This window comes from Orbicella franksi, chromosome 10 (assembly GCF_964199315.1).
Source record: "Orbicella franksi chromosome 10, jaOrbFran1.1, whole genome shotgun sequence".
In the NCBI taxonomy this organism is placed as follows: domain Eukaryota; kingdom Metazoa; phylum Cnidaria; class Anthozoa; order Scleractinia; family Merulinidae; genus Orbicella; species Orbicella franksi.
The window spans coordinates 3,469,975-3,497,932 of record NC_138154.1 but is presented as its reverse complement, the minus strand read 5'-3'; the positions used below and the strand labels follow the sequence as shown (position 1 = coordinate 3,497,932).

The 27,958-nt window shown below is 39.7% G+C and overlaps 1 protein-coding gene across 2 annotated transcripts; it reads left to right on the top strand.

Annotated features, from left to right (window-relative positions):
* The first annotated feature begins 114 nt into the window (after nt 1-114).
* LOC145499345 (flap endonuclease 1-like) lies at nt 115-27,076 on the top strand. 2 transcript variants are annotated; one of them, XM_081478853.1, is made up of 17 exons: nt 115-297; nt 985-1,087; nt 1,712-1,771; nt 2,323-2,365; nt 3,072-3,135; nt 3,661-3,698; nt 4,161-4,232; nt 16,746-16,796; nt 17,050-17,135; nt 17,447-17,513; nt 18,985-19,036; nt 20,366-20,445; nt 21,533-21,565; nt 21,778-21,831; nt 22,314-22,378; nt 23,272-23,392; nt 24,978-27,076. In XM_081478853.1, the coding sequence occupies exons 1-17, from the start codon at nt 141-143 to the stop codon at nt 25,050-25,052; spliced, it is 1,221 nt and encodes a 406-aa protein (XP_081334979.1). In that variant the 5' UTR covers nt 115-140; the 3' UTR covers nt 25,053-27,076. The 2 variants fall into 2 exon arrangements, with proteins under 2 accessions (XP_081334979.1, XP_081334978.1); XM_081478852.1 differs by having other exon boundaries at nt 23,272-27,076.
* The last annotated feature ends 882 nt before the right edge of the window (nt 27,077-27,958 follow it).

The window sequence follows — 27,958 nt, the reverse complement described above, 5'->3', positions numbered from 1 at the left end:
ACAAGTTCTTATGCTTCACCAAGGCACGTTCCAGCCGCCATTTTGGATTTCGTTTTTACGACGTAAGCGCATTACACAAAATGTTGAACCGCTGATCAAAAACCCGCGGACTATTATCATTCCCAGTCTCTTTTGAGGAGATGATTTTCGCGCGCTTTATACGAAGTTTGGTTTCCTTGAGTGTGAGCGTTCGACAGCGGAACAGAGTCAACAGAATGGGAATTCACGGTCTTTCCAAAGTGATCGGCGATCATGCACCTTCAGGATCGAAGGAGAACGAGATTAAGAACTATTTTGGTAAGTGAGTGTTTGATTGACGGCCATTTGTAGCAAATAGACTTGAAGTTGAAACGAGCAGATTTCATCTGTCAACTTGAACGGGACGAGTTGTTAAGTTTTAAAATGATTTAAACTTAAGCTTAATTCTCGTCGATCTAGAACGCCCAAGAGATTTTTAGTGAACGTATTGGAGTGATGTGGTTGTCATACGAGGAAAGAATTATACCGAGGATTCTACTTTTACCTTGGAGATGGCATATAATTCATGTCAGTCGCCTTCCCCTTCACCCCTTAAATGTTAACCACAAGCAAACAGCAGTAAATAAATGCCAACCACTAGCAAACACAGTGTATAAATGCTATCCGCAAGCAAATGGCAGTAAATAAAAGCAAACTACATATGTGTCCTACCATGAGTTATATCCCTTGGAGATGGTAAAAGATTAATACTTCATATCAAAAAAATAATTTATCAATGGTCTATTCCCTCTATGAGTTGTGCCTGCAGGGAATCATGGTAGTTTTATTCATCAACACAGATATCCAGTCCAAGATGATGAATACAACTACCATGATTCCCTGCAGGCGCATCTCATGAAGGGAATAGGCCACTCATATAGCTCCTAAAGATACTCTTTCTTACCCTCAGTCTTGTGCTCTTTTAGAATAACTCTGTATTATATCAGACGTCTAATTCTGTTTCAGGAAGGAAAATTGCAATTGATGCTTCAATGAGTATTTATCAGTTTCTCATAGCAGTAAGGTCTGATGGTAGTCAACTGACCAATGAAGCTGGAGAAATCACAAGGTAAACACACCACTAGATCTTAATGTACTTTGGGAGTGAAACGTCACATACAAGTACATACATGTTAATGTGTGGTTGGTTCAGTTGGTATAAACCTCCAAATGTAAGCCTTGCCTTTCTGTTTAACCTAGGGAGTTTTTTTGGGGGGAGGGGATCATGTTTGGAAGGGCTGGGGGAATAATGGAGGGGTCATTTGTGAAAAGGGATTTTGTGATCAAAGTCAAACATAATACATACCGTATAAGAAAACCCTTAAAATTTTGATAGTTGTTTTGAAAAGTACTTGAATTACGTGAAAATTCTTCAAAAGCGCTCAAACTTTTAATAAGGTTTCAAAACTATGTGAAAATTTAAATGTATGTCACATTTTGCTCCAAAAGATGTCAGTAAACTCTCCCTATTTGGGCCTTTTTTTGAGTTGGGTGTTAATCACTCTGAAAATTTCAGTTTAGTCTCCTTAGAAGTTTTGATATTTTGAGACCCTCTGCCTTTAATTCACATTTAGTAAAATACAAAGTCACTTCTACTGACTATATCAATCAACATTTGACAGTCCTTTCAAAGTAAATTATCATTAACTAAGAGTTATCAATTGATTGATGTCTTGTTTAATTGTTTTTTCAGTCATTTGATGGGTATGTTTTATCGAACTATCAGGATGGTAGAAAATGGAATCAAACCAGTGTAAGTACACATGAGGGAAGACAGAGACTTAACAGACTCTGTTGCGTCTCCCAGGTTCATCACTACATTGCAATCTTGGGCTTTCCTCCACCCAGGTATTTGAATGGGTATAAGTGAATTGTTGGGGATAATCCAGAAATGAATCAGGATCCTAGCTAGGGAGGAGTCAAAATGCTCCGAGTCTCTGGATGCTACAGAAACCAGGATAAGCCGTAACCGTATCGGACCCTTTAACCTGATGCAGACTTAAACGATCATGTTTACTGTAGGTTCTCTCAACCAATATGTCCGTTGATATATCATCGGTCAAGAGTCAGTTTACAGTTGGTTGATAGTCAATCAGCACTCAGTCAATTAATAATCAATTGACACTCAGTTGATAGTCAGTTGACAATTGGTCAATAGCCAGGTAATATCTTGGTTGAGATGTATGTATGTATAGATTTTAGTTCAATACTTCCCCAACACCGCTCTGATACCTTGCTGACACTTTGCTGTATCTAAACTTACACATAATTTGATGTTCTGGATATTACTATCCAACTCTACAGGTATGTTTTCGATGGCAAACCACCTCACATGAAATCTGGAGAGGTAAGCAGTGGCTTATACAAAATAAATCAGACATGAGAGCATGGAAGACTGTATTTCATTGTAGTTCCAAATGCTAAGAAGACAGTTGAAAACAAGCCATGCAGCACACATTTTGTGACAAGATTCAAAATCAAAGTGTTTAGAAATGGGATGAAAAACTGTTTTGAATGTTTCATATATTATCAAATTGTAGACTTAAGATATATGCCATGGAATTAAGGCCAGACATCTATTTATGATAATGGATATTATTTCCTGTGTTTAAACTTGATGAAGATTTATCATTGAATTTGAGAATAAAATTTATAAATTCAAGCTTTGGTATTAACCTTGCTAATGAAACAAGATCACACCAGACAGTGAACAACATCCTTGAACTCTGGATGGAGATTCTGTTCCTCTGTGAGTGGAGTGATAAGAACTGCAGATGGAAAAAGTCCTTTTTTTAACATTTTAGCTGTCGTTCACACTATTTACAATACTAATAGCTATATACGCTATTAACAATTCGGGTCCTTACATTACTTACAATACTTGTTACACAATATTATAAATTACACCACTTGCAATGGAACAAGTCCTAAAATAAATTTTACTGCAGAGCTATTTTACAGCCTTAGGATGTAAATACAAGAATACCTCCCAGCAACCCAGAGTATCTCACAACATTAAACTGTTCTTTTGTTCTGTTTTCCTTTGTGTTCAGCTGGCAAAGAGAAGAGAGAGACGTGAAGAGGCACAGAAAGGACTGGCTCAAGCTGAGGAAACTGGTGAGTGAGTGGAGAAATTAATTTATGACATAAAACCAGATTTCTTGATGATTATAATTAGTGGTGCTTTTGTTTCTCTACTATGCTAGCACAGTCTCCTTCCTCTTTCCTGACTTATCTAGAAAAGATTGAAGCAACTGTGGTAGCAGGGTATGGTTTCTCTCTTTTATGACAGGGAATTTTACAACCCTCTTCCTTGTTTGTCGTTATTTTAAAAAATTTTAGTACACAATTTGTCTTTGAATTTGGACAGCAAATCACAGCAATGGTGGTCTACTTGTAAGAGTTTAAGCAGTGAAAATTTTTTTCGTCCATGATGCTGAAAAAGGAAAAAAAATAGATGAAAAACTCTTACTTAACTCACACAGTTTTTTTACTGGATTGCTGTGAATGTACAGTTTAGCAGAAATACTGACATTCATTATTTATTTAACACACTTTACCACACTTAAGAGTAAGATCCTTGTTCATGTTGATTATTACAATGTCATTGACCGCAAGGCCTTGTTATTCTGTTGCTGACAGGTGATGCAGAAAGCATGGAGAAATTTTCTCGCAGATTGGTATGCATTAACCTTGGATATACATGTATATGTCCTGAATTGTTTTTGACAAATAGTGTAGAATTTAGTTCCTCATAGCATTACATTTTTGCTTCTCTTAGCATTAAATTTTTAAGGGCAAGTTATTTTTCCCACTTCATGCAGATGCACAATGAGGGCAAACATTACTGTGTGACACATGGAAAGTAGCTTCTAACGAAACTGATTCGACCATTTCGTACATTGTGAATAAATCCTAGACTATTAAAAGTTATCATGAGACATGAATTTTGTTAAAAAGCAGGCGTGAAATGGGATCTTGGATACCTTCCCTACCTTCTTGTGAAGTAAAATCGTTATGGTTAGGCACACATCTAGTCTGCGTTTGATGTACACAACATTCTCGATGCACTATAGTGAAAACTTCATCAATTAAAATGAATTGGAAATGAAATCTCAGTTGTTTAAACCATCTTGTTGTAGGTCAAAGTTACTCCAGAGCATAATGCTGACTGCAAAAAATTACTTAAGCTCATGGGAATTCCATACATTGAGGTGAGTGAATGTATCAGTATGTAGAGATATGACAGATGCCACCACGCCAATAAAGAGAGAACACTGTGTTGACTCGAAGGTTTAAGAATGGCTGACTGTTAGGATCGAGAAACGCCGGTCAACGACCCATTTGGCAAATCGCTCATATTTTGCCCAAAGATATCCTTAGGTGACCTAATTCTAAAAATCATATTATAAGGTTCCAGCGAATTTTTATTTTTCAGAAATTCGCGAAAATTTGAAAGCGCGGTCAAAGTGCGGTTTTTCGTGTAATAAAATGACCAAAATATGGTGCGAGGACGAAGCGCTGCTAAAGTCTTAAAATAAATTAAATTGACTTCAAACTTCACACAAATGTGGAACAACCACTCTAATTTATTCCTCGTTTTAGACTAATCTCAGATATGTTGATATAGTGGTTTTCCAAACCATTTTAAAGACACCTATGAAGCGTGTGAAAAATAACGGCAAAATATAGGTCATGTTTAACAGCATAAAAGTGCATCTGGTATCTCACTTTCCGATTATTTTACTTTACAGCCTTAAAATATCATTATTAAACATATACCATGCCAAGTTTCATGCTCGAACTTGCAGTATTTCCCTTTGAGAAAAACGAAAATCTATGTCAATGTGTTGGGCGCAAACAACACAACAATTATACACGAACAATAGACAAATCAATTTCAAAAGCGAAAGTAAAAGGCTATCATTAATCAATCAATTCAATCAATTAAGCAATTCACTGCTATCAGTAGAAACATAATGTCCTCATAATGTCCACTACATAAAAACTGTTTTTAGACGTTTTCGATCAAAACATAGCGCTTTAACTTTGTTTAATTTTCTGTCCGCCGTCATGTCTAGTTTGTCATCGCGTGTATTTCTTATTGTAAACACTGTGAATGGTTCTCATAACAAACGCACAGAAGTTTCCTGGAACCTCGATGTTTTCGATTCACCAAAACGCTTTAAGTTCGTTAAGACACAATAATGGGTCAACTTGGAATGCTGTTTAGCATTAAGGACGTCAAAGGACTGTAAATTAATCGAGTTGAAATATCTTGAAGCAAATCAAAATCGCACCCTTATTCTAATTGCTAAACAGCCGATCTCTGTTCAAGTTCAAGAAGTCGAGAGGTTAATTCGGCAATGTATCACCGGTACAACAACAAAATCAAACCGAGGTCATCAAAAGTGTAAGTTTAAAAGTGTAGTGGCAAGTTCGAAGCAAATTTCGCCTACATGAATTGGAAACAAGAAGTGAAACGGTCTGACCCGAAACAAATAAACGAAATATTAATACGACTAATTTAATCTGAAAATGTTACAGAAAACATACCTAAAAGCCGTCGATTCCCCTCAATACCACTCCACATTGCCTTAAAGACGCCAAGCTTTCTGCTGTAAGAATCAGGGGCCTCATGAATCTGTTTTTATTATATCGGCAACCATGCTGCGTGGCTGATATTCGAGACTCAGTAAAAGTTGTCACACAACCGTACGAGCAGCCCAGTCACACTTTCACTACTTTCGCGCAAATGTTCAACATTTCGCAATTTCAAGTTTAAAGTAGTGACAGTAGATTGAAATGCGCTTTTTAAAGCTGTCCTATCCAGGAGCAATTATTTCTTGTTCTTGAATGGCTTTTAGTTGTAGCTACAGTCGGGGAGGAGGGGGGGGGTTACTCACGGAAATTTCGAGTATCTGTATGCCGTGGAAGATTAAGTGGTCTCTAGTTCTTAACGCCAACACTGAAACACCAGATGATTCTGGAAGTATCACAGGGATCACTAAGCTAAATAATTTTGAGTTTAGCTCCGCTGAGTCAGTTACCTGTTGGCGCGCGTATTGCATTGACCGTGGACAGGTGAAAAAACAGTTAAACCGGAAAAGCCTGTTGCACATTGTAATTCAGCGTTGTCCAACACGCAATCGGTCTGGTTGTAATGCTAATCATATTTGATAGAATCTCAAGTTTTCTTTCGACACATACTCACATACTGGGGTGGTGACATACTACTAGATGGGCGTGGCCGGGAGCCACGAGTCAAGTCAGTCAACTCGTAAAGCTCAACCGAGAAGAGTGATAGTGAACCACTGGTGGAAGGACTGCAGATTGTCCCTACGCCTTACCCTAATAGGCCTCTGTGTTATTCTAATGAACTGATGTTGTTACAATGATACTGTTTAGCTTTATGAACATGCTAATGGTAAAGGTTTTCTTTTGCAGTATAAAAGAGTCATTAATAAGTAGTTCTTTGTGAAAAACTATTTTAAGGAAAGTAAGCTGTTCGCGAGATCTATGTTTTCAGATGTTCTAGAGCGATTAGTTTGTTAAGGCACTGTTGCGCTGCGCCTGCGCGCAGTGTCGGAAAAAAGTACTTTAGATCATCTTACCACCCTCTTGTTCCCAAATTCGCTGGGAACGAGGTTGAGACGATTCGGCCGTTAGTTTTTCCTCTAAAGGATCTCTCTCCTCTACTCCCTCTCCCTCTCTATAAAAATTTGACGATCCTCCCCCCCCCGGCGAGAGTACGGAGCTATTCCGCGCACGAATGGGAGAGGTATATGTAATCCCATGTCTTCGCATCCGCACCGTAGCATAGGCAGTTTCAGGTTCTTTAGGCCACCCTCTATCGCCAAGGCACAGGGGTCTTGCTGGTCGTATGCCAAAGGATGCTGGAGCTGAACTATTTCTACAATTTCCTTTACCTGACTAAAATTGCTCTCCTCTTCAGATGCCTGAACATGCATCTCATCAGGATCACTTTGGCGCAGAGCGTCACTTTGTGAGAGAAAAACTAGCACCTGAAAAAGACGAATATTATAAGGGTCCCAGGCTCTGCGCATCTCCCGCGCCACCATTTCGGCGTCAAGCTTTCGGCCTGTCGTTTGACCAACGCAGGATTTTGCCATAAGATACGATTGCTGCCTGTCATTGACTGCCCTGAGAGCCCAACCCCCTTTTAAAGCAACAAGGACTTCTTGGTGACCTACTGTGGCTTTGAGTTAAGCAGGGTTTGTAGCACATTTTGGCTAAGTCCATAAGGGAATGTCTTTCCAGGGACTGAGTACATTTCTCCAGTGACAAGTGCCTCTCTAAAGTAGACAGCCTATGAAAGACACGAATGCAGCTGCCTTGAAGGCATTAATACACCCTGTCGTGCATGGTTACTATCCATGGAAATATCAGCAGACGCTTCCTCGGTCACACCCGTTGATACTGGCACTGATGTTGAGGTCGCAGTGTTCGTACCTCTTTACAAAATGACCTGAAGTCTCCTTCAGAGAACAAGGCTTCCAGCAGAAATAAACAAAGAGCAATGTCTGACTAAATTGCAAAAGAAACCCCTGACCATTAGCATGTTCATAAAGCTAAATAGTATCATTGTGACAGCATCAGTTCATTAGAATAACACAGAGGCCTATTAGGGTAAGGCGTAGGGACAATCTGCAGTCCTTCCACCAGTGGTTCACTATCACTCTTCTCGGTTGAGCTTTACGAGTTGACTGACTTGACTTGTGGCTCCCGGCCACGCCCATCTAGTAGTATGTCACCACCCCAGTACGTGAGTGTGTTGAAAGAAAACTTGAGATTCTATCAAATATGATTAGCATTAAAACCAGACCGATTGCATGTTGGACAACGCTGAATTACAATGTGCAACAGGCTTTTCCGGTTTAACTGTTTTTCCACCTGTCCACGGTCAATGCAATACGCGCACCAACAGGTATCTGACTCAGCGAAGCTAAACTCAAAATTATTTAGCTTAGTGATCCCTGTGATACTTCGAGAATCATCTGGTGTTTCAGTGTTGGCGTTAAGAGCTTGAGACCACTTAATCTTCCACGGCATACAGATACTCGAAATTTCTGTGAGTACCCCACCCCCTCCCCGACTGTAGCTACAACTAAAAGCCATTCAAGAACAAGAAATAATTGCTCCTGGATAGGACAGCTTTAAAAAGCGCATTTCAATCTACTGTCACTACTTTAAACTTGTAATTGCGAAATGTTGAACATTGCGCGAAAGCAGTGAAAGCGTGACTGGGCTGCTCGTACGGTTGTGTGACAACTTTTACTGAGTCTCGAATATCAGCCACGCAGCATGGTTGCCGATATAATAAAAACAGATTCATGAGGCCCCTGATTCTTACAGCAGAAAGCTTGGTCTCTTTAAGGAGTGGAGTGGAGTGGTATTGAGGGGAATCGACGGCTTTTAGGTATGTTTTCTGTAACATTTTCGGATTAAATTAGTCGTATTAATATTTCGTTTATTTGTTTCGGGTCAGACCGTTTCACTCCTTGTTTCCACTTTATATAGGCGAAATTTATTTCGAACTTGCCACTACACTTTTAAACTTACACTTTTGATGACCTCGGTTTGATTTTGTTGTTGTACCGGTGATACATTGCCGAATTAACCTCTCAACTTCTTGAACTTCAACGGAGATCGGCTGTTTAGCAATTAGAATAAGGGCGCGATTTTGATTTGCTTCAAGATATTTCAACTCGATTAATTTACAGTCCTTTAACGTCCTTAATGCTAAACAGCATTCCAAGTCGACTCATTATTGTGTCTTAACGAACTTAAAACGTTTTGGTGAATCGAAAACATCGAGGTTCCAGGAAACCTCTGTGCGTTTGTTATGAGAACCATTCACAGTGTTGTTTACATTAAGGAAATACACGCGATGACAAACTAGACATGACGGCGGACAGGAAATTAAACAAAGATCGAAAACGTCTAAAAACAGTTTTTATGTATTGGACATTATGAGGACATTATATTTCTACTGCTAGCAGTGAATTGCTTAATTGATTGAATTGATTAATGATAGCCTTTTACTTTGGCTATTGAAGTTGATTTGTCTCTTGTTCGTGTACAATTGTTGTGTCATTTACGCCCAACACATTGACATAGATTTTCGTTTTTCTCAAAGGGAAATACTGCGAGTTCGAGCATGAAACTTGGCATGGTATATGTCTAATAATGATATTTTAAGGCTGTAAAGTAAAATAATGGGAAAGTGAGATACCAGATGCACTTTTATGCTGTTAAACATGACCTATATTTTGCCGTTATTTTTCACACGCTTCATAGGTGTCTTTAAAATGGTTTGGAAAACCACTATATCAACATATCTGAGATTAGTCTAAAACGAGGAACAAATTAAAGTGGTTGTTCCATATTTGTGTGAAGTTTGAAGTCAATTTAATTTATTTTAAGACTTTAGCAGCGCTTCGTCCTCGCACCATATTTCGGTCATTTTATTACACGAAAAACCGCACTTTGACCGCGCTTTCAAATTTTCGCGAATTTCTGAAAAGTAAAATTTCGCTGGAACCTTATAATATGATTTTTAGAATTAGGTCACCTAAGGGTATCTTGGGGCAAAATATGAGCGATTTGCCAAATGGGTCGTTGACCGGCGTTTCTCGATCCTAACAGTCAGCCATTCTTAATATACGACAACTTGAATCAATGGCGAGCACATGGAACAGACCTAGTCCAGATGCGCGTGCACAGCGCTAACAACCGTTGGGTACAATGTAAATGACGTAGTTGTGCTATGAAATTTTCGAGTAAAACTTCTATAATCCGGCCCGCTGCCTTAAAAATAAAGCTGTCACGCACAGAAGCACCATAAATATCAGACCCAAAACTCCTTTGAATAAAATGTCTTTGATTATAACCCTCTGAGGAACATCCCCAACAGGGTTCTTCAATCCTACCATCCCAACCAGAATTTTCCCTTGGTCCTATAATCCCGATGGTTTCTACCGGGTAATTGTGATCTGGGTCACATTTTCTTAAGTCCCTTACCTCAGACGGTCGCTTGGTTGGTCAGTCAGTCGGCCAAAACACTGGAGAACAATTTATGATCATTTTCTTGACATTGGAAGTTACCATGGTAATAATCATATTTTGTTCCCCAATGATCAGGCACTTGTTTGATACGATTACTATGGTATCAATGGAAAGGGTGTTCATTTGCAGTTGCGCCATCCATTCTCAATGTCAACCCCATGTTTTGGAATAATAATAAGCCTCCTGATAATGTAATAAGGTTCAGGAAATCCTCACACATTTCATGAACGTATGTGAATTATTTAATGTTCATCAAGATGGCTGATCCCTGTTGAGCACATGGTAATTGAGCAATAACACCAAAGGGTGTTATGGGTAAATATAACACCAAAGGGGGTTATGGGTAAATGTAACCCGCGTGACGTGTGACATGTAACATGCTTTCTTCTCTTTTTTTTTTTTTTTGAAATCAAGGTTGCTTTCTGATCACCAGAATGCTAACAACCATAACAATAACGATAACAGGAACAAGGAAATAAAGGAAAACAATAAACAAAAATTAAAATGTCATTAATGTCTAAGACAGTTCCAAATGGTCTGATCATAAAGGGTCATTAATGTTCAAGGCCTTCTCCCACTTGACAGCAGCATCCAGTTCCACTGACAGTAACACCCACGCTTACAGCAATGGGTAGTGTTCTTCACCTGCAATGAAAATTCTTTGTCAATGCTCAGTCAGCATAACGGGCAGGTCGTCGAATGGCTCGACCACTACGAGTAACTGTTTGAGGTGCTGGTGGACTGGGTGACACAGGAGAAGCGCGGGGAATTGGAGAGGGGGATGCAGGCGGTGGGGTGACGGGACAGAGTGATGAAGGCGCTTCAGAACCTGGCTCAGGTGGAACCGTTGGTGTCGAGGGAGTGGCATTTGAAGGCATAGGAGATGGACGAGCATCATTCGGTGATGCTGTGAAAACTGCGGATGGAACATATGATGGACGTGGGTTTAACGGGCTGGGTCGAAGCTTGTCAGGAAGGAGTGGAGTGGTATTAGTCTGATGTTGTGAGGCATTGGCACTTGAGGGAGGTGCCAGTTGCACTTGAACACGGTTTCGCCTAATTTGTCTGGAGCCAGTTTTGATAACGTAAGATCTAGGGCCAGCAGAGCCAATGATCTGTCCAGAGATCCATGCCTTTGAAGGTGAATTAGGGCGAGGTTTAGCATAGACATAGCTTCCGGGTGGAAAGTCTGGTAGGAGTTGTCCTGCATGTTTGTCGTAGGCTTGCTTTTGCTGTAATTTGCGATGCAAATGATCGGTTACTACTGTGTCGCATTGAAGCTTGGATGGTTCCAATGTAACTGATGGCTGAGGCAAATTGCTGTGGAGAGCCCGGCCAAACAGTCGCTGAGCCGGAGAGAAGGTGTGACCAGCAGGGGGAGTGTTGCGTACTGACAAGAGAGCCAAGTCTACATCTTTAGCTGTGCAGAGAATATGTTTGGCAGACTTCACAGCTGCTTCAGCACGACCATTGGATTGCGACCAGTATGGAGATGACGTGATGTGATTGAACTTGTATGTTTGGGCAAATTCTTTGAACAAGTCTGAGGTGTATTGAGCTCCATTATCCGTTAGCAAAGTGTGTGGAATTCCATGTCGGCCAAAGTGTTGCTTGGTGGCTTGCACTACAGCTGTTGATTGAATAGATGAGAGGCGGTCAATTTCATAAAAGTCGCTGTAGTGATCAACTGTTACCAGATATGGTATGCCATTGAGCTCAAATAAGTCTTGTGACACCAGTTGCCAAGGTAAGGTGGGTACAGGGTAAGGTTGGAGCGGTTCCTGAGGGTGTTGTTGTTTATATTGTGCACAAATGACACAATTCTGGCACATGTCTGAAACCTGACTGTTGATCCCTGGCCAGAAGACACAACTCCGAGCATGTCGAATGGTGAACTCGGAGCCACGGTGAGCAGCGTGCAGCTTGTGGAGTATGGTCGGACGAACAGAAGAGGGGACAATGACGCGATCTTGTTTAAACAGGAGCCCATCATGTGAGGTGAGTTCATGACGGATGGCCCAGTATGGGCGTGCTAGTTCAGGAACCGCGGCTTTGTCATTGGGCCAGCCAGCCTTAATGAGAGATTGCAGGGCAATTTGTTCAGGGTCTGTCATGACTGCTGTTCTTAGCTCTTGAAGTGTGGCATCTTGAAATGCAGAAAGTTGAGGGGTGTCTGTTTCAAATTCAACTCGATAGACCACTTCGTGATGCACTTGTTTGTGAGTGGTGGTGGGTAGAGGGGCTCGAGAGAGAGTGTCAGCGATGTGGAGTGTTGACCCCTTGTGGTACTCAACGCAGAATGTGTAGCGTTGAAGAGTAAGCATCATGCTTTGAAGACGGCGTGGAGCGGAAGCTAGAGGGCGCTTGAAGATGGTCTCCAGAGGCTTGTGATCATTATGTACGACCACATCCGATTTGCCAAAGAGAAGTTGGTCAAACTTGTGGAATGCATGAACGATGGCTAGAGTTTCCTTTTCAATTTGAGCATATCGTTGTTCTGTTTGGCTGAGAGAACTTGAGCTGTAGGCTACCGGTTGCCACAAGGTATCGGAGGAGTTTAAAGAACAAGTGGCTGGTTGAAGAAGTGCTGCACCAAGGCCATATTCCGAGGCATCAACTTGAAGTACCACTGGGGCTTTGACGTCAAAGTAACGGAGACATGGAGCTTGAGACACTAACTCCTTCGCTTGTCGGAGAGCTTCTGTGTGTTGGTCAGCCCACAGGAACTTCTGATCAATGTGAGTGAGATCACGGAGAGGACGTACCACCTCACTGAGGCGGGGGCAGAACTTTGATAAATAAGTAATTGTGCCCAGGAAACGCCGTGTGGCTGCTTTGTCCTGAGGTTGAGGCATGTTCAGGACTGCATTGGCAATCTCATTACTGGGCTTTAGTCCTTCAGGTGTGAGGGTGTGACCCATGAAGGGCGCAGAGCAGGTCTTTAACTTGACTTTGTCTGGATTGAGCTTTAGGTGATGCTGAGAGAGGTGGTCTAGGAGCTCAATTACTGTGCGGTCATGATCATGTGTGGCCTCTTTTAGCGATGTGCCCCGACCTATGACGATGATGTCATCGGCAATGTTGACAACACCCAAACCACAGAGAACATCATGAATGCGACGCTGGAATTCCTCAGGAGCTGAACTGATGCCAAAGGGAAGTCGAGTCCAGCGGTAACGTCCCCAGGGTGTGTGCATAGTAGTCAACTTAGAGGACTCCTCTGTCAACTTAATTGTTTGAAAAGCATCTTTAATGTCAAAAGTTGAGAAAATCTTAGCCTGATGAAAGCGATGAAGGTTCTCCTCCAGAGTGGGGATGGGGTATACTGGTCTGAGAATAGCTTTGTTTATGGTCTGGGAAGGGTCTAAACAAATGCGAACTTTGGCGGGCTTAGTTGCTGATGGTGGGCGTTCACGTACCACCATGTTTGATATCCAGGGTGTAGGTTCATTCACTCTAACTAGTTGACCTGTGTCGATCAGTTTGTCCAGTGCCTCTTTAATGATGGGTAGCTTTGGTGCAGCGTAGCGATGGGGCGCAGCTTGGATGGGCTTAATAGTAGGATCAAGTGTCAGTGAGTAAGGTTCTCCCAGTTCACCCAGCCCCTCAAATAGATGGGGATACCGTATTTTCCCGTGTATAAGTCGACCTTTCAAGACCTAAAAATCAGTCCAAAAATTCGCCCTCGACTTATACATGGGTGAAAACTTGAGATCCAAGCGCCAGTCAAATAATTAGCATAATAATTGTCTTTCAATGTTAACAAACATGTGATAAACGGCAGCACAGTTTACAACGTACGTTCGCTTAGCGATCTGTCTCTCCATATCAGAGCTTCAAGTTAAAATGCATCAACATTTATTCGTTAAATTTTAACCTGGATCTTGTAGACACTCACTGGCTCAATTTTGTCATAAAGAACCAATATTTTTCCTTTAAATAAAGCTGTAGTAAAGCCACTCGGAGAAAATATCTTTCGCGCTTGGAACTTCTCTGCTTGGTAACCTGGCAGGATACGAGTGCGAGGACTTCTGTACCAGTACTTGACCGATTTCAAGGCTTGACTACCAAGTTCCCAACACACGCTTTGCACTTTGTTTATGGCGTCGTTTTGAAAGTCGTGAGCTTCTTTGGTGTTTTGCCTGTCTTATAAAGCCACTTTTAATCTCTTCGCACTTAAAAAGGCTTGTTTGAAATCCTTACGTTTGATTTTTGTGAGCATTTTACAAAAATTATCATCGAAAAGTCAGCATGCACATGTGTTGCTAAACTGGGTAAAACGCTCGTATACGTGCCATAATAAGCTTTAAAACTGCGCATTGAAACATGCTGTGATTTGTTTACATATCTGTGGTAGCTGAAAGATAATTTTAAGAAATACAAGATAAGTTTTCCAAGAAATTCTTACCTGGAAATTAAGAAAATCTAGTTTTTGGCCTCAAAAATTGGGGGTCGACTTATACACGGGATCGACTAATACACGGGTAAATACGGTAGTTAACTTTAATAGAATCAAAAGTCAACTCACCAAGAGGAGGTAAAGAAGGTGTGGAGGTGACATGGAGTTGATTGACAGTGTCCACATCATAATTCAGGATACCCATGCGAGTACTATCAGCCAGACCCAGTAGGGGTGATAGTAGCTTTGTGCTGTTATAACTTGAACCAGTACATCATAGATTTTGCCTTGGCGAGTACAGTGCAATGTGGTTTGACCTCCAGTTGGGATGATGGATTTGGAGTAGTCAAGGAGACAAACATTGGAAGGTTCAACTTTTACAGGAGGCATTTTCTGTAGATCTGTAACGTGTATGGTGTTACATGAGCACCCAGAGTCCACTTGAAATCGGATGCGGCGAGTTGTTGTTGGCGAGGGAGTTGGGCTAAGATCCAGATCCACAAAGATTTCCTTGGGTGCAGACTGAACCTGCGCTATGTCATGAGTGATGACATAAGCGGTGCTTGACTGAAAGCCTGTGTCTGCCTGGTGCACTGTATTAGCAGCAGATGCTCGGCAAACTTGTTGCCAGTGGCCCCTTTTGCCGCAACGATGGCAAGTATCATTAGCTGCTGGGCAATCACGACAAGCAGCGTGTGGTGTGCGACCGCACCACAAGCAGGTAGGAGAGGCATGAGACTGTGAAGCAGGGAGACCATGTTGTTTGAAGGGACGGCGAGGAGTTCTGGACTTGATGGCATTGGGTGTGACCTTGTGTGCTGTATCAGTTGTGTCCTCGTTTGACACGCTGGGTGTGAGCTGGTGGACTGATTCCTCAAGCTGTTGTTTAGTGATAGCTGATTTAGTTTTGAGGCCAGCCTCAAAGTCCCGAGCCTTATTGATGACCTGTTCAAAGGTTAGACAAGCCAGGTTCTCCCGTGAGATTAGGTCGCTGCGAAAATGCTTGAAGGTGTCATTTAGTCCAATTACAAAAATGTCTCTCTGTAGCCTGTCGTTGACTGCTGAAGGAAAGTTACATTTGTGGTACTCCAGTCGCACTGCAGTGTGCCACTGTTGAATACTCATCCTGGGGTCCTGTTTTAAGATGCGGAGAAAGTTATGAGTGCATTGGATGATGGGTTCCTTGCCAAGATAGTGGTTGGAGAGTTTAGCTAACCATTTGGCAGGATGTTGTTTATCTTCATCGGCGATTTGGGAGTCGATGGTTGTGGTAAGTACATCCCATTCGGCCTGAGGGAAAGCTCGTCGAAGAGCCGCCATAACTTTAGGCCGTTTCGCTTGTATCCAGTAGTCGTCGCTGTCCACATCTTTGGCGGGGTTGATGTAGTCTTCCATGATGCAATAATCCCTGAAGTTTGCAATGAAGAATTTGAAGGCTCGACGACGATCCTCTGAGCTGGCGTCAAACGCAGGTCGATCTTTACCCATGATGTCGGAGGGGAGGAGAGTCCCAAAACGAGACGAGTAGATCAGTAAGATCGGAAAAGAGTCGAAACCGCGTTGAGTCGATCGATAGAAGAGAGACGGAGAGTTCGAAGCGTTTATAGAACGAGTCTGAATGCAATCAGTCACGAGAGACCAGGCTGAATCGTTGAAGCCTTGGGTTCTTCACTTCTGACACCATGTAATAAGGTTCAGGAAATCCTCACACATTTCATGAACGTATATGAATTATTTAATGTTCATCAAGATGGCTGATCCCTGTTGAGCACATGGTAATTGAGCAATAACACCAAAGGGTGTTATGGGTAAATATAACACCAAAGGGGGTTATGGGTAAATGTAACCCGCGTGACGCGTGACATGTAACAATAACAAGCTCATTTTGCTGTCCCTCTCCCCCCCCCCTCCTCCCCTCCCCCTCCACAACCCCAAATTATCTCTGTAGTCTAGGGCCCCGTTTCTCGAAAACCCCAGAAACTTTTCAGGCCCGTAAAGCCATTTTTAGTTAATCTGTATTTAAAGACAGAGAGGTGTATATGCCTGAAACTTCTTGTATGAAGAGAAGCTCTGTTTATATTAAGAATGTGTGCATAAAACAGCTTTGAAGTGATAAGGTTTGAGATTTTGCTACAGCTTTTCGGGTGCAAAAACTTTTCGGGACCTTTGAGAAATGGGCCCCAGGGCTTTTATCAGATTTTATGGTATACCGATATTAGCTTTTTTATCTTGTTATTAGGCGCCCTGTGAAGCAGAAGCACAGTGTGCAGCCTTGGTTAAAGCAGGAAAAGTATGTCAACTTAATCTTTTGTATTTAGTTTCATCTTCATGCCTTTCCCCTTTAATAGGGAATACAAATGTATATATGTGTAATGTATTGTCCTGCTGCATCAGTCACAACAGGCAGAATTGTTTCTTGATTTTAAAATCAGTCCTTGAAAAATGCAGGTTCAAAATGTTATGAATGTTAAATAATGGACTTCGTCTACCAGTTCAGTTGACAAAGTACATGACTGTTCCATCATAAATTTTCACAATTGCAGGTTTATGCAACAGGGACAGAAGACATGGATGCCCTGACATTTGGCTCAAGTGTTCTTCTAAGACACCTCACCTTTAGTGAAGCCAGGTTTGTATCACACAAAGGTTTCCTCTGTTGTTTCTGCTATGTTGGTTTTACTGCTGAAAGGTTTTACAGGCTTATGTTGATCTTAACACAGTCCAATGCTATTTCCATGAAAATGACTAAGCTGGTAGTTGCTGCATACATCACATTTAACTCTTTAACTACCAGGAGTGATCGTAATCTAAGTTCTCATTACAATACCAATACATTTATGAGCAGGTAGGTATTGAGAATAAAGTAAATCATCAAAAAGCGATATTGTCTGGATAAATCACCTCTTACTCAGAACTAACAGATTTATTTTTACTTAACAGGAAAATGCCAATAAGGGAATTTTATTTGGACAGGATTCTTGCTGAACTAGAGCTTTCACATGATGAGGTAAGTGCTGTGTCGTCTGTTGTAAAATCATATGTGATGTGCTGGGAGCATGTAGAGCTCACCTTTCTCTTTTTAGTGTACATAAAAAAACTTTATATGGCAAACTAGTCCACAAGAAAAAGGTAAATTTTGTTGGGATCTCAGTGGTTCAAATTTTGCAAAACAGCCGGTTAAGATGAACCACTCATTAATTAGTTTCAGTAGGCTGCAGAACTGTACTTTTCACAAAAGAAAACAGTGTGTTAAGTAGAAATTTTCTTTCCTTCACATTTGGCCAACAATTTTGGTTAAACGTTCATAAAAGCGCCCTAAAAAACGAAAATAAATTGTTACCTTTAGTGTGCGTGTTTACTGTGGATTGATTGCAGGGATGTATCAATTTATTAGTGGAGTCTTAAGTACAGCCATTGTAAAAAAGAACATCACTGAACTAACTTGCTTGGTCAGCATTGGGGGATATTGGTCTTTTTCCTCTTTCAAACGTCTGTTCTCAGCAGGTTCTGTCCGTAAACTTGCAAAGCAAAACAACTCAACTAATATTTCCCCAAAACAGACCTTATGTTAGTTCAACATGTATCTCACACCATTAACATTGTCTGCAGTAACCCTGTCAGAGATGAAGATTGATATTGTAATTAACTCTCCTACAGTTGTCATGGAACACGATCATCATTATTTTTTCACTTATGTAACAAGGATACATGCATGGACTGACTTTTACCATTCGATAATTAGCTCACGTGAACTATGGGCAGATTATTCCACTGGCTAACACATCTATACATGTATGTCTATAATTTGCTGTTATCAACTGGGTTGATTATGTGAATTGGCCACCATAAAGAGATTCAAAAGCTGATGTTTTGAGAGTTAGCCCTTCATCGGAGTGAAGCCGCTCCAACGAAAGACTAACACTCGAAACGTCAGCTTTTGAATCTTTATATGGTGGCCAATTCACATTATCAACCCAGTTGATAAAACCAAATTATCTTGTTATACTCCCCACCGACGCAGCACCACAGTTTCTTTAGAAACTTACCCTCTCTATACACATCTATACTGGCTTAACACATCTATACTTAGATAGTAATCAGTCAACTTGTCAGTTGTCCATTGACCAAGATGAGCATCAGCTGACTTGGTTACTAGTTTGTTGCCATTTAGTCATTGGTGCCTATCAATAACACACATGATCCTGATACCTTACGATCCAATTGGACACCACATCTAAAATTTATGGAGAACAGTCAGAATATTTTGTTTGGCTCAACCAAACTTCATCAGCCAGTAAATATTGTAGCAGATGAAGTTCAGTTAAGGTGAACGAAATATTCCACTTTTAATAATTTTTATTGCACTCTGAGTACAGAAAGTTATTTTAAATTTAATTATTTTGAAGGCTTCTCCCACTTGGATGGATGTACATGTGGATGTCAATATTATGTCATTCCATTTCTTTTTTCCTTTTCAGTTTATTGATCTCTGTATTCTGTTAGGCTGCGACTATTGTGACTCTATCAAAGGTACAGTTCTTTTCTACATCAAGGACATGGTAAAAAAGTTCAAAGATCACTTGTTTATGACAACTATTCACTGAGGGCAAAGTGAATCTTGGCTACTGCTCCCTGAGAATAAGTTGCCTGAAGTTGGGTGGAATATTCTACAAGACTCACTGAGCTTGAGGCAATTAATGGTTTAATATAATTTTCAGAGGTGAATATCAAGGAGTAAAACATAAATATTTATTCAATGTTAAATTCATTCCTCTTATCGGCTTATTCTGTGCCAATGTATTGCTTGTTGTGAAATTGAATGTCTCGAACTGTCATATTAGGGGTGCTTATTGGAATAGGGGTGCTAATTAAAAAAAATGGCTCCTGGTGGGGAGGGCTAATTAGAGAGAGAGGGGTCTTTTTGGAAGGAGGGTGTTAAGGAGGGTATTTCATTTGTAGCTCAGGTCACAAGAAAAGAAAGTATTCAGTCTGACACAGCTCACTCTACATGAAACCATTGTTTACAAGTTATACTTAAAAGCCTTAAAAGCCATTTCTTATAGGTTCTAAGGCTGTTGTAACTTGTGTGTCTCAATTCCTTATGATCTGAGGGTGCCAGATGTGAAATATCTTCACAACAATTGGAAAAAAAAATTAATTAATTTTTTTTCAGTCTGACTTTTCAGACTTGAACAGAATTTGAACCCTTGACCTTTGGGATACTAGTGCAGAGTTCGACCAACTGAGTTGTCAAGCCAACTGGGAGCTGATCATTTGTGAGTTGGTAATATACCAATAGATGGTAAATATATTGACCTGCACATCTTTACTGTCTGCAGGTATCTTACAAACTTACAACATGATTGACTCCCAGTTTACTTGAGAACTCGCTTGTCATAGCACTGTGCCAGTATTGCAGAGGTCATAGGTTTTAATCCTGTTCAAGCTTGATGTTTTTTCAGGGTATATTTTCACAACTGCTTACAGTGCGACTACTGTAACCAAGGCTGCCTTATAAAATTTTCTACAAGTTTAAAGAATAAAATTGTGGAGGTTAACAATAGTTTTCCAACAAATTATTGATGTAATCAAGGTGTACATTACAAAAACAACCGATCTGTGGTCATTTTGATTAGAAACTATTTTTTGAAATGCCACTGGTCAATTGCAAAGAATTTGCTTAAGTGGTCTTGGTCAGATTAGTTGCATTGTAAGTTGTGTACATAACTGTGCCATGTTGAAATATGTTAGGTCTCAGAGATTCATTTGTGGGTATTGATAAAACTTAAAAATACTCCATAAGAAGAATCTTTGACTTAATCTGCCAGGTGTTTAATGAGCATATTGTTCTTTCTACAGGTATTGGACCAAAAAGAGCAATAGATCTTATCAAAGAGTACAAGACCATTGAAGAAATTGTCAAACATATTGATACAAAGGTAATTCATTACACCGGTCTCTACAGGGTAGATGCATTGCTCATGAAAGCTAGTCTTTTTGCATATTTTGCTAGCTATCTGAAGGAATGCACTGGCTAGGTTTTTTCCAAAACATAAAAATATATGTACATAATACATGTAGGCTCTTTCAACCTCCCTCTAAATGAGTGGTTGTGATTTAAAGGAGAATGTCACTCCAAAAAGCTTACTTTTTTGTCTCCACCTATCGCAAGTAAACATTGGGTTTTTCCACTCACCGAAGTTTCAGTCTCTTAAGTGCTATCTTGAAGAAATTTTTTTCGAAAGAAGCCCAAAATTTGACTTTGGAGGCTGCCATTTTGAAACTGTTCTATGCAACCAGGCCATGTTTATGTGACCTCATTCCATCCAACTTGAAATCGGCAGGATACCAAAAAACCTGCAACTGACTTGGTATCCTTCACAAGGTCAGCAAAATGTATTTTTTGAGCCTATTATCCACTGGCTATCTTCACTGCTATCATTTTTGCGGTTTGGAGCACATTTGGCTCAAAATAATACTGCTCAAGAGTAGCATATCCTAGAGTGGTAGTTGAAGAGCTTGTCAGAAACTCTGGACAAAATCCCTTGGACCGAATGACGTCATGAAAATGCGGCCTGGCTGCTGAGCACTGTTCAAAATGGCTGCAATGATGTCAAATTTTGGGCTCCTTTGGAGACGAATTTCATGAGGAAAACCTGGACTTTAGAGGTTGAAACTTTGGTGAGTGGCTATACTTAGTGCAAGATTTTATTAGTCTTGACAAAAAAGATATGTTTTTTCGAGTGACCTCCTTTTTCTAGGGCTTTTTATTCTTGGAACAATGTGAAAGGAAAAAATATTTTCAGTGAAAAGAGACGTAAAAGCTTCAGAGTAGCCTCCATGGCAAGCATCCCTGCATTCTGTGCTACACAAAAATTAAGACAAGTCAGAGCGTTCTCTTGCTTGTCTCAGCTTTCATGCAGCTAAAATTGGAAACTGGTTTGTATGGGATACTTGCTATGCAGCAAGTTTCAGAAATGTGTTCTGTCAGATGCATATAAGTAATTGCTAAATTATGTTTTTCAGAAATATATTCTGCCTGAAGAATGGCCATATCAGGTAATTGTTTTGGTGTTACTAGTAACTTTGTTTTTAAGGGCAAACTCAAGGAAACATCCAGAGGAAATTTTATTGTTGAGCTGCTACAGGTTTTGTCAATGTAGTGATCTTGATAAACTTGACCATCAAGTGTACAGTGTTTTGTCAATGGAAATAAGATCTTGTAAAGCAATCAATTTATGGTGTAAATTGGCTACTTCTCATCTATACAGGAAGCCAGAGAATTGTTTAAAAACCCAGAAGTTAAAAAGGATGAAGATGTGGAGGTGGGTTGCTTAAGATTTCTTTTCATAATATGGTATACAAAGGAAAACAATTTTGGTTGTTTTATTGCACCAAAAGACTTTTCAGTGTTAATGTTGACATGAACAAGCTACTGTGTCGTTGAATTTTCAAAGGAACTGTATTATTCATTGGGTGACTCCAGAAAATCTCCATACCTATACCTCAGACAGCTTTTTGGAATTCCCAGGGCAACAGGGGTTTACAATTGAAATTCCGAAGGCATCGGGGTGGGGGGGGGGGGGGGTTAAAATATGAAAACTGTCTGTGCTTGGATATGGCTATTTTCTGGAATCACCCAGTCTCCTTAATATGTATTTCTTGTTATCAGTGCTAACATGTTTTTAATATATTGTTTTTGTTTTTATTAGTACTTCTAAAGCAGAAGAACATTGTAACATAAACATACAATGTAGCTTCATTTGCAGTCTCTAACTTGCATTTTGTTTACTCTTCCTCATTTTAGCTCAAGTGGGAGGCTCCAAGTGAAGAGGAACTTATTAAATTTCTAGTTGAAGAAAAAGGATTCAGGTGAGTTAAAATGTCTGAGCATTGCACAAACAACATCCTTTTAGCAAGAAAATATCCATGGATATTTGCCTAAGGACATGATCTCTTTCATGAAATGCAGTGTTAAACTGACTCTCGAACAACAGATAATATCCAAAGGTAAAATATTCATACTTATTATATGGCAAGATAGTCTTGAAGCAAATCCAAGCATTCTGATAAGATTGGTTCTTTCTTGGTTGGGATTTTGCCTTACGGACTGTTTCCATGGAAACGGTTATGAGTAATGTGTTTTTTACTTTTGAAAGCCAGAAAAATTCAACTCCTAAGTGCCATATAATAAACTACGTAGTAACCTAGCTAGCTCAAGCTGTACTGGATAATATTGGCCTAAGGAAGTGGCAAAAACCACCAAAGGCCAATATTCCACAGTACTTCCCTTGCACTTGGTTAGTAGGAGGTTAATATCTTTCAGTGTAAGTTGATAGTTTTTATTTTCCTCCAAATATTTTCACAAGTGTCGAAGTTCAGGACTTGTGGTGTGCATGGGAGATAAGTTTTATCAGGGTATTTAGATCACCTTCAACAATACACAATGCTACTCAATCAATGACCACATTTTTTGCTGCTGTCAACCATCCCCTCCAGGAAACAGAATTTCGCTTCAGCAGATTCAAAAGGTCATGCTTGTATATAGGTAGTGGTTGGTACATTTCTAGCCATTTTGCTTGTTTCTTGTTTTCAAGGCTTGTGGTTTGTTGCCATAATAATGATTCACAGCAGTAAAAAATATACTGGTTTGTTAGGTTTCATCTTTTGAGCTCATGTGTTATTGAGAGGCACAGTATTTTACATGTAGCTATCTATAAAGGTTTTTTTGCAAGAGTAATATTTAAATGCATCTTTATCTTCAGTGAAGACAGGATACGCTCAGGAATAAAAAAGCTCAGCAAAGCTCGCCAGGGGTCCACTCAAGGAAGGCTTGATTCCTTTTTCAAAGTTCTTCCCTCTCCAAGTCCTTCAAGTAAAAGAAAGGTGAGCAAGTTGATTGTATCATGTGTACTAAAGGCATCCATGGCCAGTCGAGTGTCGATCGATACTCTGATCGATACTCTCGATTGACATCGCGATCAAAACCTCAATCAACATCCAGATGGATACTCAGTTAACAGTCTATCAATACTTGATCAACAGTCGGTCAATAGTCAGCTGAGTGTGGACTGACTCATATGAATCGATCAAAAATTAGTCCACTCTTGACCGACTGTCGACCAAAATGTTAGTGGAGTGTCAACTGAGGTGTCAATGGAGTGTTGATTGAGTATCGATTGAGGGTATTGATTGACATTCGACCACAGATGCCTTTAGTACACATGACCCAGTTAATATTATTATGTAAATAGTAAAAGGTAAATGCTTAAATGTAACTGGTACATTTTTGGGAGGTTCTAAGTAGCATAGTGGAATACTTACTTGCTAGTATACTGTGAAATAAGTTAATTGTGTGTTTGAATACTGTCAGTGTAGTTTAGGAAATTTAATTTAAAACAAACAACAAGAAAGGTGAATAAAGCTAAGCAATTTCAGTAGGAAACACCACTACAGCAGAAATGGCAAATCAGCATGAATAACCATTTTTGTTGTATTGTCCTTTTGTTGCAAAGCAGTGAACAGGCATCTTTATTAAAAGTTGGCCCTGGGAGTTGACTAAGCCCAGAAGGTTTGATAAAAATTTTTGGAAAGCAACATGGAATTTCATGGGAAAAAAATGACAAAAAAATTCCAAATGCTCATGCCATGTGCCATGTTAAACGTTAAGCTAAAAAACTCTGCAAAAGTTCTCTATTTTCTTTTGGAACGTATCCCAAAGAAACTACATGTGCTGATTGGTTTAAAATCATGTTTTTATAACTTGATGGGAACACAGAACTAGCACAAGCTGTTGACAATGATGGTGTGAGCAAAGAGAATTTACATTTTGATGATCAGATTAAACAAGTTGGTTTCTTATTTTTTGACGTGGAATTAACTAAAAGAAATAGAAGACATGTTTTCCATGTTTCTATCAAGTTTTAGTATAAATCTACTAATGTTCTATCATGAATGCCGTTCTCTGATTGGCTACACTACTCACTTTTTATTCTGTGATAGTTAGTGAGTAGCATAGCAGTGTGCCCTTGTTAACAAAATGATGGCCGCTTCTTAGAGTTTTCAAAGTGTCTGGGAAGAGGATTTAGATAAAGTTTTGAACGACTAGTAGATTTACACTAACACTATTAGATTATTTGCTCTCAAGAAATCTCTAGCTCATAACCTAATTGTTTAATAGAAACACTCATGGAAGTTTGGGAGAACTCAAAAAAGCTGTGGAAACATTTGCCTGTTGGCTTGTGTTCCCACAGCATTTCTCGTTCTACCAAACTTCCACTTGTGTTTCTATAAAACTTGATAGAAACACAGTTCATGTTTTTTATTTCTTAAATGCGTAAGGAGTAGAAATGAAATGTTCCAGGTTTGACTGATGTAATCAAGATTAGTGGGTAGACTGAAATTAATTTTTCTTTTAGCACTGTGCAGGGAAATAGCTTGTATTGCAATTTGCCTGATTTCTTTTTTCTAGAGCGAGGATACAAAAGGATCAAAATCCAAGAAAGCCAAGCCTACTACAGGAGGGAAGTTCAAGAAACCTAAATAAAGAGGACTCCAGAGCATTTGTCATCAACAAGAGCTGGTTGTTCAAGATTGCTTTGACTTCTGTGCCTTAATGTTGAGAACAAATTCTTCACTGGATAATTTGAACAGCAATCTGAACATGCAAACAAGGCTGTAATAGTCTAAGTTCCTGATTCCCACAAAAGATACAATATGGCTTGCATTATATGGAAAAGATATGTTCATATGTTTCAGGTTTATAGTAAAAATGGTCTCTCATGGTTCACTGCGGTTCACTTAATTTTGAATTGAAAACCTCAAAATGTTTAGTCTCCAGAGATAACTATTGGAGTCTGCAAAAGGGTGTCCCTTTCTTGGTTGTATAGCAACCCAAGGGGCATGTTTTAAACACAAAGGTTGTGTTTACACTAGGCCGATAAACTAGCTGAACATTCTTTCTAGGTGTTTGTTTACAGACCAACATTTGCTAGTTGAATGTGACATCTGTTTTCACTGGAAATTTAACCCAGAATTTAACCCGCTGACTCAGAAGATTCAAATTACAAAAGCGCGCAACTTTCAAAAATGTATGAAAGAGGAAACGCCTTTAATGACTTCTCTTGTATTAATTCTAACTATATTTATGCGTAGGAGATCGAGAAGGCATTTTTTTCTAGAGGACGTGGTTTATGTCTCCAGAAAAGAGGAAGATGCGATGAAATGTTGTAATGCAGGAACTTGTTTTGCACGTCGGGTGACGCCGTTTCATAGGTAAGGTCCTGGCCGTGGAACTGGAGAATATAATGGGACCTTAAGGATGGTAAACTGAGATAAATGAGAAGGACTGTTGAACTCGTCTGCTGCTTAAAGTTCTGTTTCGCAAACTGAACCGTGATACAAGCGTCTGGTAAATACTATTACCAGATTCTTTGGCAGGCGTCTGTCACTACACATAATGTGATTGGCTGCAGCATTTACTGGGACAAGTTATACCATCTAGCGAGGTAGTATAACTTGGTGTGAATTTCCAGTCATATAGGCGAGATAATTGCTTATTTTTTCTGGTGAAAACAGAGTGCATTTTTAACTTGCTAAACTCAAGACGAACTGTTTTCACTACATTTCCAGACTTTTCCGACTTTATCTAGCCAAAATTGTCCTAATGAAAACACAAACAAAATGGCAAAATGTCAAAATGGTACTATGCGTAAAGGTCAATGTGAGATACTGGTGTCTGTAAGGATACAGACAGGATTTGTGGGATACAGGTGTCCTAACCCTAACCTTTACAATTATTGAGAGCTAACTACTGTGAAAATCAATGATATTCAGGCTTACCTGAGTGCACTTTAGGCTAACTAGAGGGCCATTTCGGCTAACCGTAATAATATTTTGTCATTTTGCCATTTCATGTTTTAAACATACCCAAGCTGAAGACCAGTTTGTGTAATGTATTGCATGACGTCACATGATGGATGTATGTTGAGTTTGCATATTATGGGTTAATTAAAATTGAGTTGAGCATGTGGCCGTCATCCACGTTTTGTTTGTTGTGGTGTTCCTCCCGTTTCTGGCCTTAATACACTTCATTTGGTGACAACGAGCAAAAATGGCGACTGTTTGGTAGAGTAGATACATTTGACGAGAACACTGAAACATGGGAACACTACACAGAGCGATTAGGACATTATTTTGATCCAAATGGTATTGGTGATGAGTCCAGAGATGACAAAAGAAAACGTGGACGACGGCCGTGTGCTCAACTCAACTTTAATTAACCCATAATAAGCAAACTTGACATACATCTGTCACTTGACGTCATGCGATACATTACAGTTTGTTAGGTGTATATAGTTAAATTAAATCTTGTATGTGTATATGCACAGGACTGGCCATGGGTCTGTTATAGTATAGTAAGTGTTTGAATATGTGAAATTTAGTGACTATTCTATTTAATGAAATTACTTTCAAACTTGGTAAGGTTATGTATTTTCATTAATGCTTGATTTGTGCCTTTTCCTGCATTGAGGTGAATTGCAAGAATAAAAAATAATAGGCATCAAATATCACACAAAGCCTTATGATATATTGTTCTCAACGGTCAACCTGTAGCTAGTGTTACTAGCACCGACTACCTACCAGCTCCTCAAAATGCGAGAGTTTGGGCTGCCTGAGTTCTGCTAAGTGTCTGGAGAGCCCAAATAATGAATCATAAACAGCAAATAACAGCAAATGTTCATCAGTGGTTAACTCTGAGTTATTGAAGGGTATAACAATTAAATACAATTATTGTTATCCAGAGCAAACTGCTGCTGAATTAACGCATTTTAGGATAACCAAAGTGCGAGTCAGGTTAACCATGACTATTTGTCACCACTTACTGTTTTTTATTGGCTAATCAGGTTTTTCAGACACCTTTCTTTGGCTGTTTTCTGAAAGAAGATGGCTGAATTTCATTTATCTGCATAAACTTGAAAAGGGACCCTTTTAACACCAGTCTGGCCTTCCTTCAGTGTCAAAACACTTGTAATACAGTAAAAAACTGTGAGTAAGAATCTAGTGGTTTAAGAACCTGCTGGCAGAAATTCGCCATTTTAATACCCAAAAATATTAGAACCTGTTTAGCCAAGCAAGCTTTCAGATTGCAAATTTATATTACAAGAAAATACATAACACAGTTGTGAAAAAATTCAAGGACCAAACCCGGGTTTATTTATTTTTCGTGTAATCAACAACCATATCTCCTTTATTCAAATTAAGAACCTAATTAGGAACCTACTTAACCTAAATTGCCAATAACTACCCCAAAATACAAGAACCCATTTTGCCAGACTTACTGTAATGTACCGAGAGATTCCCTTCTCTTGCTGCTGTCTGAGCAGAAAGACAGGGTGATCTCTGTCTTGCAGGGTACTAAAAATATTCTTTAGTGACATTAAAATACTTCCT

Excerpts from the sequence above, each read along its gene's own strand:
- LOC145499345 (XM_081478852.1), top strand. The coding sequence starts at position 141 with ATGATTTTCGCGCGCTTTATACGAAGTTTGGTTTCCTTGAGTGTGAGC. Across the intron at positions 3,136-3,660 it reads GGCTCAAGCTGAGGAAACTG|GTGATGCAGAAAGCATGGAG; the intron begins GTGAGTGAGTGG and ends TGTTGCTGACAG. Across the intron at positions 17,514-18,984 it reads TAGAGCTTTCACATGATGAG|TTTATTGATCTCTGTATTCT; the intron begins GTAAGTGCTGTG and ends TTTCCTTTTCAG.